This window comes from Tinamus guttatus, unplaced genomic scaffold (assembly GCF_059628265.1).
Source record: "Tinamus guttatus ecotype Peru unplaced genomic scaffold, ASM5962826v1 Tinamus_guttatus_pri_ptg000083l, whole genome shotgun sequence".
Classification (NCBI taxonomy): Eukaryota; Metazoa; Chordata; class Aves; order Tinamiformes; family Tinamidae; genus Tinamus; species Tinamus guttatus.
The window spans coordinates 1,807,633-1,826,857 of NW_028288617.1; the positions used below are offsets into that span (position 1 = coordinate 1,807,633).

The 19,225-nt window shown below is 39.6% G+C and overlaps 1 protein-coding gene across 2 annotated transcripts in view; it reads right to left on the reverse strand.

Annotated features, from left to right (window-relative positions):
• Window positions 1–19,225, reverse strand: part of FRMPD4 (FERM and PDZ domain containing 4) — a 292,161-nt gene that overhangs the window by 52,531 nt on the left and 220,405 nt on the right. For both annotated transcript variants that reach the window (XM_088520224.1, XM_088520223.1), the window contains exon 4: window positions 18,056–18,158. In XM_088520224.1, the coding sequence (XP_088376350.1) occupies window positions 18,056–18,158 (103 nt within the window). The remainder of the gene's footprint in view (window positions 1–18,055; window positions 18,159–19,225) is intronic.

Consider the following 19,225-nt stretch of genomic DNA (forward strand, 5'->3'; position numbering starts at 1 on the left):
TACGTTACAGCAGGAAATGTTACATTTTGTTGTACTGTTTACAATAACAGCACTGTTTAAAAACAGATTCCCAGACAAATACATTTTTATACAAAATGCTACTGAAGTTTGTCTCTAGAAATTAAAACTAGGTTAAAAAAAATCCGTATTTACAATGATGTTCCCTTCCCTGAAACAACAAACCTGTGCATTGCTGCTGTAATATGAGCAGCAACTAGTACTGCATCCTGCTGGGAAACTCCTATTACACTGCTTCATGCCTCAGATATCTAAATGAGGAGTCTTGACAGCAGTCTTTTTTCCTTCACTGTTAATGACATATAGGCAAAAGAACTGTAATTACTCTAAAGCAGCAGCTGAAAGAAAAACTTGCATGGAGATCGTGGATAATCTGTCATGAAGTGAATACTACCCAGAAAATTCAAAATTCCACTATTTTTTGCCTGAAATAATTTAACTGTTCAGAAACATCTACCAAACACTTATATAAGCACATATTGAAACAGTTTTTTAAAAGTTTACTGTTCATTCAACACAATCAATGTGTTGCAATCTGTGTAATCTAAGCAATCTATGACGTGTATCATGAGGATATATTAAAATTGGGCTGTAAAGGAGCTAGTGAATGTACCATACTGTATATTTTTGTAAAATGATGGTATGTTGGTTTGGTAAAGATTTGGTATTTTTAATCTAGATATTAAGAATAATTAATCGCTACTGTAAATAAACTGCTACTCAATTACAAACAATATCTTAAATGAGTAAATCTTAATTAGATTAGGGCTCCTCTGACAGTCTTTTCCACATTTTTTTTTCTCTGACAATTCTGACATTCAGAATTTTAATCGCCAACACAGAGCTTCCCAAATGTCAGTGCAGAACAAAAACTAATACTAAAAACTGAAGGAAATATAGAGACACAGCAAAACGCTATGTGCTCAGCACTACGTATCAGAAAACTAAGCGCTAATCATGCTGCATTTCACTTCCTCTCCAAAAAATGTCTCACTCGCCCAAGTGCATACCTTAGAAAACGACAACAACAAAGTCAGAAGTCCCACATAGCCTCAATATCTGATGAGGTTGCAAGAGCACAGACAGAATATTATCATGTCTCCTCACCAGGTGTGAGCAAGGCCCTGGAAGATGCTCCCCATCATGGTAAACACATGCAGATGGGCAGGCGTGAGGTTGAATAAGAGTCTAAAAGCAGAACTCTACTGCTGTAAGATAAAAGTCTACTGAATTTGCCACTTTATTGGGCAAGTCAAGCACACACTGAGTGGTTCCTAACTGCAGATAATCAGCCATATCAAAACAAATGACACACTTAGCTTTTTAAGTTACTTACAATCGGAATTTTGCAATGAGACAGGACAGTGTTATTAATCCTAAACATTCAAAGATCCCAAGGGCAAAACATAATCTGTATCCGACTTTCAATGTAAGATAGCTGGTGTTTTGTGAAGGCCATAACTTCTGCTTGAGCTACAGCATGTTTCCAAATATGCACAAGGTCTTCATTCAGAGACCTGCAATAATGAAAAATGACTGCAGTCCTCTAGAGACTGTGCCATGGGACATGTGCCTCTCCCCAGAAGACATGCTCTGTCCTCTGCTTCAATTTTTCTAGCTACATTTAGTTTCTCAGGGCTGGCCTGCATTTTTTGGCCAAGCCAAACAAGTGTCTGCTAGCAAAGTTCTTCCTTAGTCAGGTGTTCACATTCAAACTCAATTACTCTTACCTTGGATAACCCAATTAGATTGAGATTCTTATGTCTCTTGCATAAGGGGCAATTTCTGGCTCATTTTTGCTGCTTTTCCTTAACTACCTCCAGCTATTAGCATACCTATATGGCACTGCAGACATTGTGTGGTTTTATATCAAGTTTATATTGTCTGTCCATTTCCACTTAATATTCTCGTTCTTTTTATATCCAACTCATTCTGCCAGTTACACACCACACTATTCTGAAAGGTCAGATTTAATGAATTATTTAACTTGAGGCAAGCTGAAGTATGAAATGCCACCTCTTGACTGCTATTGGTAGTTTTCCCTAGGGTGAGCTTCAGTTCTGCGTGCCAGGACAGGAACAGCTCTTCAGGCATCTCCCCCTTTACCAGAGTTGGCCAGTCTTTCCTGATCTTAACAGTCTCTTTCCTCAAAGGCTCCTTTTCCCCCATTCACCCAGCCCCCCAGCTCAGAGTCTAGACAATCTGATCTCACAAGTCCTGGGCTCCACTAACCACCTTGGCCAAGGTATTACTGAAAAAATAGCACCTATTCCATTTGCTACAGTGTCTGTCCTTTCCTCGAGCCTACTGATTTTATTCTTGCTTATTTTATTCTTGATGGCTATGATCACCGTTCCCAAAGTCAGACCCAGCAAACTTAGCCCCAGACTGGATTTTTTTTTTCTCCCCAACAAGATCATTTGCAAGACAGCTCTGAACAGGCTGGCATGGAAAAGGTGTGTTATGGAAAAGGACCTGTGCAAAGCTGGCAAAAGATCTACAGATGCCAGATGCAGGCAAACTTTCTCAAACAACAGATTCAGAGAATGAATGAGGTTGGGAAGGGACCTCTGGAGATCATCTAGTCCAAGCCCATTGCTCAAGCAGGGTCACCTGGAACAGGCTACCCTGGACCACGTCCAGACAGCTTTTGAACATTTCCAAGGACAGACTCTACCAACTCTTTCTGTACAACCTGTTCCAGTGCTCAGTCACCATCAGTAATAGAGTTTTCCTTTGTGTTCAGATGGAACTGCCTGTGCTTTAGTTATGCTTGTTGCCCCTCATCCTATCATTGGACACTATTAAGAAGAGTCTGGTCCCATCCTCTTCACACTTTCCCATCATATTCAAACACACTGAGCCTTGCACCTCTTCTTCTCCAGACTGAACATTCCTAGCTTTCTAAGGCTTTCCTCATACGAGAGATGCTTCATCATCTTTGTAGCTGTTTGCTAGAGTCACTATAGGAGGTCCATATCTCTCTTGTACTGGAGAGTCCAGACATGGACGCAGCCCTCCAGGCATGGCCTCATCAGGGCTGAGTAGGGAGGAAGGACCACCTCCCTCCGTCTGCTTGCAGTGCTCTAATACAGCCCAGGGTACTGTTGGCTATTTTTGGTATCAGTGTGCAGGGCTGAACCATGTTCAGCTTGTTGTCCACCAGGACCACCAGATGTCCCCCTCCGTAGAGCTGCCCTCCAGCAGGTCAGCCACCATCCTGCACTGATGCCTGCGGTTAGTCTTCCCTAGGTGCAGGGCCTTGCACTTGCCTTTGTTGAACATTGTGAGTTTCCTTTCTGTCCATCTCACTAGCCTGTCAAGGTCCATCTGAATGGCAGCAAAACCCTCTGGTGTAACAGCCAATCCTCCCAGTTTTGTATCGCCTGCAAGCTTGCTGAATGAGTGTTTGGTCCCACTATCCAGATCATTAATGAATAAATTCAACAGAATCATAGAATGCTTACGATTGGAAGAGACCTCTACAGATCAGCTAGTCCAACCCCCCTGCACACGCAGGGTCACCTAGAGCACGTGGCACAGGACTGCGTCCAAGCAGGTTTTGAAGATCTCCACAGAAGGAGACTCCACAACCTCTATGGGCAGCCTGTTCCAGTGCTCTGTCACCCTCGCTGTTAAGAATTTTTTCCTTAAGTTCCTGTGGAACTTTTGGTGTTTCAACTGTGGCCACAAACTGTGGCCATTACTTCTAGTTCTGTCGGTGGCCACCACTGAAAAGAGGCCAGCCCCATCCTCCTCACTCCCTCCTCGAGGTGCTTATATACACTGATCAGGTCTCCTCTCAGCCTTCTCTTCTCCAGGCTGAACAGGCCCAGCTCCCTCAGCCTCTCCTCATAGGGCAGATGTTCCAGGCCCCTGATCATCCTTGTAGCCCTGCGCAGGACTCTCTCCAGCAGCTGCACATCTGGTTTTGACCCCTGAGGTACACTGCTTGTTCCTGGCCTTTGACTTTAATCACAATCGTGAGCCCAGCAGCTCAACTGTTTTTCAGTTTACCTCACTGTCTTCTCATATAAGCACATACTTCAGCTTTCTTTTAAGGATGTTATGGCAGACAGTGTTAAAAGCCTACTTAAATCCAGGTAGACAACATCCACTGCTCTCCCCTCATCTCCCCAGCCAGTCTTTCCACCACAGAAGGTTCTCAGGTTGGCTAAGCATGATTTCCCCTTTATAAGTCCTTGCTGACTATCCCTGACCAGCTTCTTGTCCTTCATATGCCTAGAAATGAAGAAGCACTACCCATTCCATCACTTTTCCAGGGATCAAGATGAAGCTGAGCAGCTGTTCTTCTGCAGATCCTTCTTCTTGTCCTTTTTGAGGACTGGGGAGATATTTGCTTTCTTACAGCCAGACGCCTCTCCAAACTGTCAGGACTTTTCAATGATGATCAAGAGGGGCCTTGCAATGACATCAGGTGGCAACCTTAGCACTCACGGGTTCACCTCATCAGGGTCCATAGATTGGTGTAGGTCCTTTTTTTTTTTTTTTTTTAAATCATCCCCAATCTGATACCCCTTCACCAAAGGTAAGTTTTTCCTTTCTCACTCAGGGAAAAAATTGGGATTCCTGTAGCTGGTCTTATCAGTGAGGACTGAGGCACGGAATGCACTGAATACACAAGGGCCTGTGCGCTATTCAGCAGTGGCCCACACTTCCCCTGCTCTGCCTTTTCCTACTGCTGTACTTGCCAAAGCCCTTCTAGTTGTCCTTGACATTCCTCACCAGATTAAACTCCAGATGGGTTTTGGCCTTCCTAGCCCCATCCCTACATGCTCTGATAGAGTCCTTATATTCCTCCCAGCTTATCTATCCCTGCTCCTACCTTCTGTATACTTCCTTTTTACCTTCGATTTTTGCCATGGCTGCATGCTTCAAAGCGCATTGCCCAGAACTGCTCAGCTGGCTGCAGCAGCCCATGCCATGAAGCAATATGTTACTAGGCAAAGCTTCCAGCATGGTGAGTTTACACAGCTGCTGAATCAGAACAGGTCTATGTAGCAAGCACAGGATTTCTACAGTCTTCAGCAGCCTCAGATGGCATTGGAGAAAGCATGCCAGGGCAATGCTAGGCAGTGCTGCTGCTTGTGATGGCACTTGATTTTGGCCTGGAGAGCTGGAGCCACACACTGCATCTGCCCCGTGACAGGGCCCACATGCTCATCTCTTTCCAGCCCACAGCGGCATGCACAGAAAGAGCAGTGCTCAGCTCCTGAATGGGCAGAACCTGCTGCCCAGGAAGTCCCTCATGGGCATCAGAGCGTTTGGACAGCGAGACACCCTCAGCAGCTTGAGACCTGGCTTTCATAGCCCCCAGCAGAAACTCACCAAGCATACAACCTCCAAAATTGTTCCCTAGTAAACCCTGAGGATCACAAGGGACTCCACTGCACTTCTGTGTACACCACCATAACACCAGAAACGTGAAGGAAGGTGTGATAATTAGGGACCTGCCCCAATATTATTTTTGCTCCAACTGGAAGAATGTATTTTAAAATACTGATACTTTCGGTTTGTCAGCTGAAGTGTCAATTACGCCTTGAATCATGCTAACATCCTAACTGTCTTCCTGAACTCCACAGCATCATCTCAGAGAAGTTTGAGCTCTAGCTGCTGCTGCCTGACTACTAAAAGGTAAGTGACACCCACAGTCTCTCTTGGGGCCCACTGCCTCCAAGGAGATCTTATTTCTGCATTTCTCATGGGAAATAACACTGACATCTATTTTCCCTCCTAGAAAATGTGCGTGAAACCTCCTTATGTTACAGCCCAAGAGATTAAATGAACTATATTTGTTATTTTTACAAAAATATAAGCAATTCATACATATATGAGTAGTTAGACTTGTATATTCCATGAACATCAACATTCTAAAACATGTAAAACTAGTAATATTTATCAAATTATAAGGATTTTAAAAAAAAACTATGTTCACATTATTCACTACTGTAATATGTATTTTCCTAGTAAAATGGAAGTGAGACATGAGTTTCTAGTACTGGAGAGAATCAGTGTCATTGCAGAATTTGCATTTTATTTATCCCAATTTTAGGAACAGATATAGGAAATATTTCAAATAAATATTTTAAAACTCTCTAAAGCCACTTTTATTGTAATAGATAGGAAGTACAAACTGCACATAATGTCATGATAAGAAAGTTTTGATTTAAAGGAGATGCATGATTTCAGGCTGTCATTTCTAAATAACACATACATCCCAAATCCACGATGATAACAGCTTTAGGCATCACATTCTACTCTTTCTGCATATATTTGCGGACATATGCACATTTGCAGAAGACATACTGTGTGCTTATGATATACTGTTTGTCCAATAAATGGCCATAAAAATTACATATTCTCAGGATAACCTACATGTATAATAGCATAAATACTACAATCTTCTCATTCTCCAAGAAAAATATTGCAGCAAAAATGTGTGTTGAGCTTTCCTTCATTCTCTTATGTCATTATGTGATATATTTCCTCCTTTAAAGCCATGCCAGTGTGCATGAATTATTAATGAACCGAACAAGCCTGCTGGACAGAGTAACAAGATTATAATTGGTGTACAACACTAAGAAATTGTTTCAATACTTTATAAGAAAAAAAAGTTATCTTTACTAAAGCATTTGTTCTAATATTTAATTAACAGCTTGAGCACAAACTGAAAAAAAGAAATTCCAAAAAAAGAATTTCAGATAAAATACAGAACAAAAGCATATTTTTAGTTGCAAAACTGCAATTTCCACATAAAACTGGAGTAGTGTAGACAATGACATAGGATAAGGAATTAAAGAGAAACTGGACTATAAACTCAATTAATGAGTAGTTTTAATTTTTCACTATCCTCTGAATATGAGAGTTGCTGTTACTATTCTTGTTAAGCAATTAAGAATATGATATTTTTCTTTTAAATTTCAGGCACATTATAAAGATGCACAGAAACGAATACTAAGCAGGAAGGTAACGTGGAACAACGACTTCAGTATAGTGATCAAATCTTGTAACTCCTACAGTTGTTGCTGTTAAAAACAAAACAAAACAATCCTGAACCTCAAACTATGCTTCTCTCACACTTTCTTTTACATGTTGCTTGCCGAAAGTCATTCCCATCAGTGTAATATCAGTGAATGGAACATAAGTTTAGGGACTAACGAGGGTGATTCAGCCTTCATAAAACCCTTCTGACTGGGGAGTAGGTCTAGACATCTCTCTCATTTGGAATCAAATAAAAAGGTTTAGATTGGTAGAATTTTGTCAGAGTAGGATTCATGCACATGCTTCTCATCTCTGTATTATTTTTGTGATTTCCTGGCTACAGAGGCAAACCATAAGCTACTCATGTCAAGCCCTGTCACCCCTGTTCTAGCTGACTATCAGACACTAATGTCAGAGCAGTGAGATAACACAGAAGTTCAGAAGAAATCACTGAAGCTGCACCCTCATATTAGGAAGCAGGGCTACCTCAAACAACTCGTCATGCCTTTCTGGACCCAAAGAGCTTCACAAGGCACTAAAATTAACTAAATTTCACTTAAAAATAAAAATTAAATTTCACTTTTAATTAAATTTCAATTTTAAATTATTTTTTCACATAAATTAAATAGAGCCTAGTAAGCAAACAGGATATATGTTACTAAAAAGTAACTCTGAGTTTCAGGAAGCCAGGAAGACATAGCCTCTGCATGCCAGAGAGCAGCAGAAAGGTCCTGCTGCCTGCAAGAACACCTGAGTCAGCTTCCCGTTACAGAATTCATAAAATCACCTCCACAGCATGGTGAAGAGGGGAAGTCTGGAAACAAGGTGAGAAATAGGGGAAGTCTGGAAACAAGATGAGAAAAAATATGCAGAGGTTTTAAGCAAGTAAGAGAGTAAGAAAGCCATGAGGTCAAGACAGGAGACATGGCATTAAGTAGAGAGCTGACAGAAAACCACCTCTGACCACTACACAGGACACTATGCCAACAGGACAGAAAGCTACCATACCTCTCCAGACACTGCTCTCAGGAGGTGTTTACCTGTTTCTCAGTTAGATATTCTCCCTATTTCCTTCTCACTTCAGACACTGCTAATTCCATCTTCTCAGGGGAAACACACCTTTCTTTACTCCAGACATGGGATTACAACCCTCAACATGCCACATCTCAATATTTTTTAATCCACACCAATAGGAAAAGACCTAGATCTCCATTTATTCCTTTCATCTTTCCAATTTCATGGGTCAAAATAAAGCCGCACCATTTCTGCACCATTCATTCTCCTTGTGCTTTAAAAAAGACATGGTTAATTTTGTCTTCTCCAATTTGACAAAGAATGCAAAATTTTTGCAAAATGCACAGAACCCTTCAAACACAAATACTGCCAGGCACTACTATACAACTAACAACTAAACTCAAAGTATATTTCAAATCCGTGCAGATAGAAAACACACTGCAAATCGGTCACAATCTTTTCACCCTTCTCTCACAATAGTTGGAAGTTATCTTTTAAATTTCCTACAAGCTCTGGTGCATATAAAATTGCCATCCCCAAACCACCATTCCTTAAACAGGAGATAATCTTTTCATCTTTCCCTGACACAAGGTGCCTGTAGCAGACATAACCCTCCAGATATAACCTGCAAAACAATCAAATGCTCACGCATGCCTCCCAGCTCATGACACCACCTTTGCTGTCTCTAGTTCAGACAACACAGTCAGTGTTTGGGTATAATTTATAGTAAAGACTTGCCTTCTGCTTGATACTGCCATCTACATTTCAGTCTTCTAATAACACATTTCACTGTCATTCAGAAGCTCTTTAGGCAACATATGTCTGTCTAATTTATTTGATATTCATGCCCGCACTGTCATTGCCCATATTTCATTAAGAAAATCAGTTTTAGAATTGCTGAAAATCCTAACACTGTGTCCCTTCTATTTGTAGTAAAGAATTCTGTAAAAATACAAGTAGCAAGAATACAGCTTTGCTTGTAGACAAAGGTATTTGGAAATGCCTCAGATTCAACACAAGCATTGCAGCCTTTATGCAACTGTCATGTCTTCTGAATAAGGGCAATGTTTTCCATGACGATAGCTTCAGCAGCTGATGTGTCTATACTGAACCAGCTGGCAACTGACCAGCTTGATCGGGGAACTATAGACTTCCTGATGAGGATATCCACCTACTCCTGCAAGGACAAATGTGCTCTGTAACTTTTGTGCACATCATGGTGAAGGTACCACTGTCATCTTCATCCTTTAAGGTCATCTCTTTATTGCCATTCCTAATTTCACAGCATGATCCTGTCCTATCAGCCCATATTTCTCCTCGAAGCCTCAAAACCATTCTGCATAAGGCAACACTTCCTAAGTAAGTTCCTGAAGCCCTTGCAATCTTTTTGTTTTCCTCTTTGTTTTCTTCTTTTTGATGATTAAACTGCTCCATATCACAGCACTTGCCTTGTATAGGTGTAGCTGTGCTGTATTAACACGCTGAAGGCATTCACACAAGCCACAGGATATTCAAGTACCAACAATACGATGTGGAAGGCTGTCTTCTCCAAAATAATCATTTATTGATTTGGAAATAGCTTTCAAAAAGAAATTGACAATGGAATCAGAAGAGAGAAACTGCAAGATGTTCATATTTTGACAACATTTCTTTCCCACTCCCCACCTCAAGCACAGGACATGATGTTTTTAGGTACCTTCTGGCACCAACCCAACAGGAAACAATCCTGTGATGTGCACTTCTTTCGTGCATTAATCCTTTGATGTACGCAGCACAAAGAAGGATGAACAGGTATTGCACAGTATGCAATGTAGAAGAAATCCATCATATGGAAGGGTTAATTCATAATAATAATAAAAAAAGCTGGATTTTCATGTCTATGCCGTTGTAAGGAATTAATTACTTTGAAACTCTCATCTCAGTGTATCTGACCTCGAAGTAAATTCCCTGCGTAGACAAGCCAATACTTTTGATTAGTTTTATGGGAAGTAGTGAGCTTGCTTGTCAGAACAATCTAATGAGAACTACCTTTGCTGGTTCACATGTGAAGAAGGCATTTCACTCAGCTCCTTTGTCTGTGGGCACAGCTGTTTCACACCTCTGTCCGCAGCAGTATGCTCAGTTCCCATAAAGCAATTTGTTATGGAACAGCTGACCTGAAACTCAGCATGGGTGACTTCTCTTTCCAGAGGATAGCATGGTAGGATGATGACATAACGTTTCCACTGGATGACACACCAAACTGAAATTTCAAAGACCACTGACTTGCTAAAGTTAGGGGATATCCATCTTGGTAAACCATCTTGGTATCCATCTTCTTGGAAAAGAAACTTATAAATTAAGTACTAAGCTTACAAATCAAGTGCTGACCATTCTGAACATTTGAACTATTGAGCCCAAATCTGTCTTGATTAATGACTAAAATTTAAAGAGATCTGATTGAGGTCTGAATAAACTAGCTCAAGTCTGAAAGCACTGCCCCCTCACCGTTGCAGCCAAGAACAAGTGTAAATTAGACAAGGTTGAATTTGAGTTTCTATAGTTAGATTGCAGCAGTTAGTTTAAAGTACCTAAGTTGTCTCTAAAATATGTTGCAGAAACCACCTCCGCTCCCCGAAGTAGAGGATATATGTTCAACAATATTTCTGGAGTCAGCCGGGGACTGCGTTCTTGCACTCTGACTCCTAGCTCTATGCTTGGGCCAGCTGTTTCAGTAGCTATTGCTGTCACTGGTAAAAATCCTACCATCTATAGAGAAGTTGGTGTCTCTGTTCACCAATCTAAACAACAAAACATCAGTAAGTCACAGTGCCAAGGCTTGAAAGCTATAGCCTCTGGATTTATAATACTGGACTGGAAGAAGCATAGTTTTGCTCCTTCACATGAAATGGTCTGCATGTGCATGAGTGCATTTCAGGAAAAGCAGATTTCCAGACTCTCGACTGCTAAGCAGTTTCATGGGTAATAGTTTAATATAATTGCTTTTTCCTCTGCAATGTTGATGAAGAAAGAACGTCTTTAATATTAGATTCACCAAAATTGCTTGATCCGATATGTGAAATAGTTTAAGCATGAAGGTAGAAATTACATTTGAAAACTGATATTTACAGCTTCTCTGAGAAGAGGAAGATGACAGGCCCTGTCGCTGAGCTAATTTTTGCTCTACATTTAGCTCTGATGATACAAGCGCAGCAGGTTGGTCCCCTGAAACACATGGAGTCCAACAGCAGCAACTCCACTGTGATGGTGAGAAGGGTTGGTAATGATTAAAACCATGTCAGCACTTACAACGCAATACACAGCATGACACCCTGAAGGTGTTTTTAATCTTACAGCAATGCAAAATTAAAACAGGAATGCTACTGTAAAACTGAAAGAATCCTCCCTCTTCATGACAAAAAGACATTAACTTGCCAAAGCAAGAGTTATTTCAGATTTTTTTTGAGTCATTTCTCTTAAACAGAAAATACAGCCAACAAGAAAGAATACTGCTGAACGAATTTCACCTTTTGCAGTTCAAGCTTTGCAATTAAGGTCTTTCAGTGGAGTTCCACAGGAAGCCAAACACTAATTTACATATTCAAGGAATGGGATCACTTTATCCTAATTTAGCAACCTAGAAATCAGGTTTCTATTCTAAGCAAGTTTCCTATGCTCCTTCTTTAATCAATGCATAGGAGGTTTACTCCAAAATAAGATAAGTATCTAAAGACAGAGGCATCAATGTTTTCAAGTGCCAGTCTCTCCCCACAGGCAACAGAGGGAGTCTAGACAACTACTTTAATTGAAGTATAAGCAAAGTATTACTCTATCCAGACTTTAATTCAAGGACTAAGCAATGTATCTCTGTATCACTTAAATTTCAGTAAAACATCTTCCTATATAAAAAGACATTTTAACAATGTTGAAATCCTGATAGACTAATGCATACTTATTCCAATCTAAGATTACCATATAAGACATTCATGTTGTACAGATTACTTACAATGCAATATGAGACAGATTATATATTAAACATATTCTTCATGTGTTTTAAAGGAATTTTGGGTTGGTTATAGTTATTCTTAACTATGAAATGCATTTTTTAAAATGCCCAGTGACAATGAAATAAAGGAACTTCTGAATATTTGCAATTACTTGACACAATGATATACTTTATATGTGAATTTTGCATTGATGTTCAACTTCACATATGCAAATATTGCTATACTATGAAATGTTATCTCCAAGTACTAACTATAAAATATGTGTGAAAGGCTTTAAATCACAGCATCTGTATTAGAAATAAAATAAAAAGTAGACAGAGATCTCCTGCTACAATGTTGAATAGTCCATACTTCACATAAATACATCTTTTTAATTGAATTTTTATTGAATTATTGTTTGCTTGCTGCATATTTTGATTTTAATGATGTAGTTTCAAAACTGGACTTTTTCTTCTTCTTTTCCCCAATTCAGTAACCTTTGTTCTGGAGCACAATACTTCTTTAGTGCAACTATCAGTGACTCTCATAAATGTGATCTGTCTTTCTAAGGGAAACTATAAACATGACTTCTGGGTATCTGCTCGAAAATAGCTCAGTAAAGTACAATATAGTGCAAAAGCCATTGAACATTACCAGAAATAATTAGTGCTTATATAATTTGTCTACAAACCATACTGTATCTTGGCAACCTTGGCTTTCAAAGGACAACTCAAACGCTAATTAAGTGTTGCCACTAAAGCAGGGTTGAAAGAATTAGATGGATGAGAATGACCTACAGGTGATATTTATAATGAATATCCCTGATAATCTCTAGACCTCAGACCTCCTAGGATAACAATAGTCTTAAAAAATAGTTCATAAAAAAAAAGGCAAAGTCTTTTACCAGGTTCCTGCTCATTACTACCTGGAATCTGCAGAAGTGGCTTTGATATGGTTTTCAGCTTAAGGAAGTTTATTTTCAGCAATGAGTAGCAAAAAGGCATGCTCTAATTACAGAACTGAAATATTAAAAAGTAATAAAAAGATAACGTGAAATTTTCCATGTTTTGTGTTTCCTTTTATCTTCTAGCATTTTCATGTATTAAAATTGTTATTCAAAGCAGACTTTCTTAAAAAACTGGTCTAACTATTTTTAACCTGGTAAGTGTAAAAAGTTCACAATGAGCTAACAGGAATAGTACTGAAACAAAACAAATTGATGCAAAAAAAATGCTTCTACTTATTTTATTGTCAGTTTCAGATAGATTCAGATACAATTTTTGATGAAATTCTGAATCTTTTCCTCCAACTGATCTTTCTGGGAGGGGGAGGACAGAGGACGGAATTAAAACAGGGTGTAGCAGAAATTTTCTTTTCCATTTTCTTTTCCTTTAACACTGAAATCATAAATGTTTTCTTAAGTAAGTGTCCTGCTTTTTTTTTTTTTTTTTGGAAATCAACTAAATAATGCGTTACAGTAAAACTATGTTTAACATTCAAGGCTGGCTTATCATTTAATATTTGTGTATACTTTTGTTCAAAATTCTCAACTCTTGCTCATCTTGTTAAAGCATGATGTATATCCAGCTACAGAATATTTTGAAACTAGATTATTTTTCCCCCACTTCTGCAATTATAAAGACAAATCATTTCTTGACTTTACAAAAAGATTTGAGAGAAAACTGTGTAAAAATAGCCTCAGCACTTCATGTTGTGAATATGAAATTTACCTAATCAGCAAGAGATAATACAATCACAGGAAAACATATTGCACTGGAATATCAAGTGTTCATTGATTTGCTGCAGTGGCCACAAAATGGTACAATTCTAGTTCCCAAGGGAAAGAAGGAAAGGGAATCTAAGCTAAAGAGCAGGCTTCAGCTCATTAGGAGAACTGGTAGGCAGGATTCTGTGGGAAGCAGCACTGAAAGGCAAGAGAGTCCAGCAGAACTGGTTGCTCTTCAAGGAGAACTTCCTCAAAATGCCGGAATGGTCCACTCTGACTTGCAAGAAAGCATGCAGACACAGCACGAAACCAGCTTGACTCCAGGGGAACTCCTGACTGAGACCCAGCACACAGAGACAGTGCTCAGGAGACAGAAGTGAAGACAGGCTACCCAGGAAAAACAGAAGCGCTGCCTGTGCTTGCAGGTCGTGGCGAGCAAAGCCAAAGATCAGCTGGAGCTGAAATTGGTCCTGGATGTGACAGGCCAAAAGAATAGGCACATCATTAGCCCAAGAAATGCCAAGGAAAACAGGAGTTCGTAGCTGAATGTGATGAGCAACCTAACAAAGGGCACTGAAAAGGCTGAGGCACAGGATGCCTTGTTTTGGTCTTCACTGGTAAGGCTGACTTTAAGCCTCCTCAGACTCTGGGCTTAGTGGCAGAACTGAGGGGAGAGATGTATCCTATGCATCGTAGAGGAAGACTGGATTAGGAATTGCTTAGCAAGATGGATGCAAGCAAGTCACTGGGCCTGGATGGGATACAGGCAAGGGCGATGAGGGAGCAGACTGATGTCTTGTGAGGTTGCTCTCCATGGACTTTGAAATGTCATGCTCACTGGGGGAGGTTCCTGATGACTGGAGAAAAGCAAATGCCACGCATGTCTTCAAAAAGGCAAGGGAAAGAATCCAGGCTTATGTCAGTTCTGTGAAAATTACGGAACAAATAGAAGGTAACTGGGAGAAGGTAACTGGGAACATCAAGAATGAATTTACAAGGTGCAAACCATACTTCAGCAACTTGATCTCCTTCTGCAATGAGATGATTGGCCACATGGATATGGGAAAAACAGTGGATGTTGTTCACTTCTTTGACTTGAGCGAGGCTTTCAACACAGGCTTCCACAGTACCATTAAAGCTCCATTGAGGTGCTATCTTCTGGATAGGTGGACTGTGATGTGAGTGGGAAACTGGCTATACTGGAGGCTAAAAGGGCAGTTTGAAGTACAACAGGCAGCAGGTTACTGGTGACATTACTCTTACTAGTGGTTACACGGGTCAATACAGTTTAATATCCTCATCAGTGATCTGATCAGTGGGACAGAATGCATCTTCAACAGGTTTGTAGGAGTCAGCAAACTGGGGAGGTTCAGCCGATAACTCAAGTCTGTTGTTCAAAGAGATGTAGACAGGCTGGAGGAATATTTGACAGAATATATATGAGATTCATGAAGACAAATGCCAGGTCTTGAACCTAGAATGAACGAACCTCATAATAATGCAGAGTCAGGCAGAGTGAGGCCTGACTGGACCAGACAGCAGGTCCACAGAAAAAGTACTTGGTACACAGTAAACAGTGTGCCCTCCCAGTGGTGAAGCTTAACAGCATACTGCACTGCACTAGCAAGAACACAGCCAACAGGATGAGTGATTATTTCTGTTGACTCCTCATGAGGCTGCAGCTTTACCACTGACTCTAGTTTTAGACTCTGCCATTGACAGTAATCTACTGACAAACGTGAAAGTCTCTTGGTGGAGGGCCTCTAAAAAGGCTGAAGGGCCTAAGCACATGAGACAGGAGAAGAGATTATGGAAATAGGACTCGTTTAACCTAAAAAGGCTAAGGGAAGAATCTATGTCTTTCACTATCTATTGCAGGTGCAGGTGTTACAGAAGACACAGCAAAACCCTTCTTAGAGGTGGGCAGATAAGGGACAAGAGGTAAACATGACAAATTCCATCAAGGGAAATTTCAATTTGATAGTAAAAACGAACAAACAAACAAAACCCCACAATGACCAAAACAGTTGTAAGATCTCTGTTCTTGGAGATTTTCAACTGGACAGGCCCTGAACAACAAGGTCTAACTTTGACAGTAGCTCTGCTTTGAGCAGGATGTTAGAGTAGATAATCTCCAGAAATCCTTTCCACCTCAGCTTTTCTAAGATCATTTGATAATGCACATTTGAGGCACTTAGGGACATGGTTTAGCAGGTACGGTGTCGAAGGGTTTACATTTGGACCCGATGATCCTGAAGGTCTTTTCCAACCATAATGATTCTATTATTACATCCATCAAACATACTCATTGCTGACCATAGATATTTTCCTACTAGCTGGAAAACAAGATTTCAAAACTGCTTCCATCTACATTGCAAACTGAAAGCAAGCATTGCTTGCAAGGTGCTGGATGCATTTACCCATAAGCAAACCTATTATATAGAAGAGATGTATTACTTCACTGGTGTAAAGAATTGCTTCTGCTATGGTTCAGTACTGTCTAGCTACAGAGTGTAATCATTCCAGGAGTCCCCATTGGAATGATAAAGAAGAGATCTTCATTTCCAGTGCTGTAATATACAGTCCCAATACATTTCAGTCTGTTGAAGTCCCAAAGGCAGATATATTCTGAGTGCAGAGGCAGAATTACGGCGTAAGAAAAGTGCCACTAAAATATTTGTCTGGAATGTAAACACGTAATTGATTTATTTGTAGCTGGTTGACTGACACACTACCTAGGAGATGATTAGGAAGGACTATATTCTTCTTCAGTATTTCACTTACAGGCAGGCGGAGAATTAGTCACACAGTAAACCCACTTTGCCTCAGTTTTAATCAGACAGTCTATTCTCCTGATGTTATCATTATACATTGCTAGTAACAGAGGAATGAGAGAGAGGAAGATCTTAATTCTGATTACTTACAGATCAAAGAATTAGGAAAAAATGAAGACTGTAATATGGTGACTTTATAAAGTAACAAAAATATCAAAAATAAGTTTTAGTCCTATTAGTGGGTCTTATGCTGCTATCCTATTAAAAGCACAGGGTATGAATTTAACAGGAAGAGAGCAAGTCCGTTAGGTCATGGGGCACCTTATTACATGAATAGTGTCAAAATCCCTTCCTAAAATGTGTTGTGTTTCTGTTAGCTGACCTGCTGGATACCACTTTTTTAAGATCTGAAAATGTATGGGATTTTGTCCATATCTGCACAACACAAAGACATCGGTGTTGCTGACAGTTTTTTAGCTCCACTGAAAAGACTTTTTGTGGCCTACAAACTGAGTACACATTTACTCAAATTATGATCTGCAAGAGTATCACTATCATGGCAGCACCTCCTGTCTAAATTTCTGAAAGGAAATGTGACTTAAAAATTGCATGGGCAACACCGATAACTGTCAGCTACCGGTTCTGAGAAGTACCTGCACAGTTAAAACTTGACCATCTTCCAGAAATCAAGTACACCCATCAATTCAGACTTTTACACCAAAGAGAAGAAAAATATATAAAACAAATTGGCTTCTGGTGACCATATCCTAAAATAATATTGGAAATAATAATAATAATATCAGGAAATTTAACCATAAAAAAACCACCTTTAGATTCTGAAATCCCAATATTTTTTCTATGCATGTGCTTTCTAAAACCTGCTGTTACTCAAAATGAAGTTTACCTCCACCATATCGTACTTTTTTTTTAATGTTCTGAGCATTTGTTGGTCCTCCGTCCTTTTTCTCCTCCTGCAGGCCATCACAGACATTCTTTTTTTTTTCATTCCTGTACCTTCTGCAGTCTTTCCTTTCTCTTATTTCCCATCTCATCTCTACACAGGCCTTCCTGCTCTTCTCATACAAACTCATCTACTCTATATACAACCAAACACATACCATTTACACCTACTTATACTTTCTTAAAATCATCCCACCTGATTTTCCTTCCTCAGACAGACCTGACTCTCTATTGTGACATGTGACACAATTTTATTTCCGAAAAAAAAAAAAAAAGTAATAGAGCAACAGTGACTGGAGCTGCCTGCTCCAAAAACTGTGCCTTCAACAATCCATACCAAAAAGGAATACAAGGCAAATATTCTTGTTCTTTCGCCACCCAAGTATTTTGGAGCTGCTCTGATATCAGCTACCCGGAGGATATTTATGAGGACATCTCATTTCAATACTAAAATATTTCCCATTCTTCACTATTAACTAAAGTAACAATATTTTCTCTTTTCTTAGCCATGAGAAGGCAAGACTGCTGGATTAGCAAATGATTGCACAGGCAATAAGGCACAGGGCTCATAGTTTAAATGACAGGACGTCAACTACCTGACAAGGTCGATGACTCTCTCCCTTGGAGCAGTGCTGACTGGCTCATCATTAATCATTATGATCTGATCTCCCGGTATAAGCTTTCCTTCAGAGGGGCCGCCTACAGACAAACGAAAAAAAAAAAGTTAGTAGGCCATTGCAAATGTACAGACACACTCTATTTTTCAAATACTATGTGTGTTTTTTTTTCCTTCAACTAGTGACATATTTAACACTTAACACCTTTTCTGATAATGCCAGTACTTCCTCACTAGCAAAACCCTGAAAGCTAGTGGTTTAGATGTTTCTAACAAAGCTCCTCAGGTTAGGTTCTAAAATCACATTTAGGTATCTAAAAATAAAGACTTGATTTTCTGGGTTAGTCACACTTAAAGAAAAAAATAAGCCAAACAGTGACCATAGGTCACCCAACTCACCCTCGACGGCCATTCCTTGCTCATTCCTGATCTACCTAATCTTCTTGTAAGACCAACTCTGAAGAAGACCTCTATTCCTGTAGATCACCCTGTTGTTTAACTACTGTTCAAATTAAGAAGTCTATCCCTTTTGTCTAGACCTGATCCTCCTTGATGCAACACAACTTTTTGTCTTTGCCAAAGTAGCACCGCAGAACATGTTATTCTCTTTCTCTGTGCAGCTTCACGTTACATATTTGAAAGCCATCTGCAGGTCTCTCTTCAGACTTTTCTGGTCTAATAAAACAAAGCTCCATTTTTGATATTAAGACTGAAGGCTGAAGTTTTCTCTTATTCATTTAATCTGTTTTCTTCTGGACTCCCTCGACTTGGTGAAAAGAATTTCTAAGTAACACATCCAAAAATATTGCTACTTCTAGTTAGATAAAGATTGTCAAATTAGTATAACTAGGTAATCAGTTACATGTGCTTTGAAGTCTGATACTATTAAAATGCATATTAAGTTAACATTTTATAAAATGCGCAAAAGATTTTGTTTTTCAGCATGAGTTTAAATGCCTAGAAGTCTGCATAAGCCTTTTGTCTCACACTTTGCAGTGATGTTATTAAAAAAAATCATTGTGAAATTAAAATTTTAAAACAAAATGTATCTGTGTCAGAAATAATTCACTGAATAGCCAAGCAAATGCTGTTCCTTTTCCTCTGTTTCATTCACTTTATTCACAAATCCAGCATAAATTGAAATAGAGCC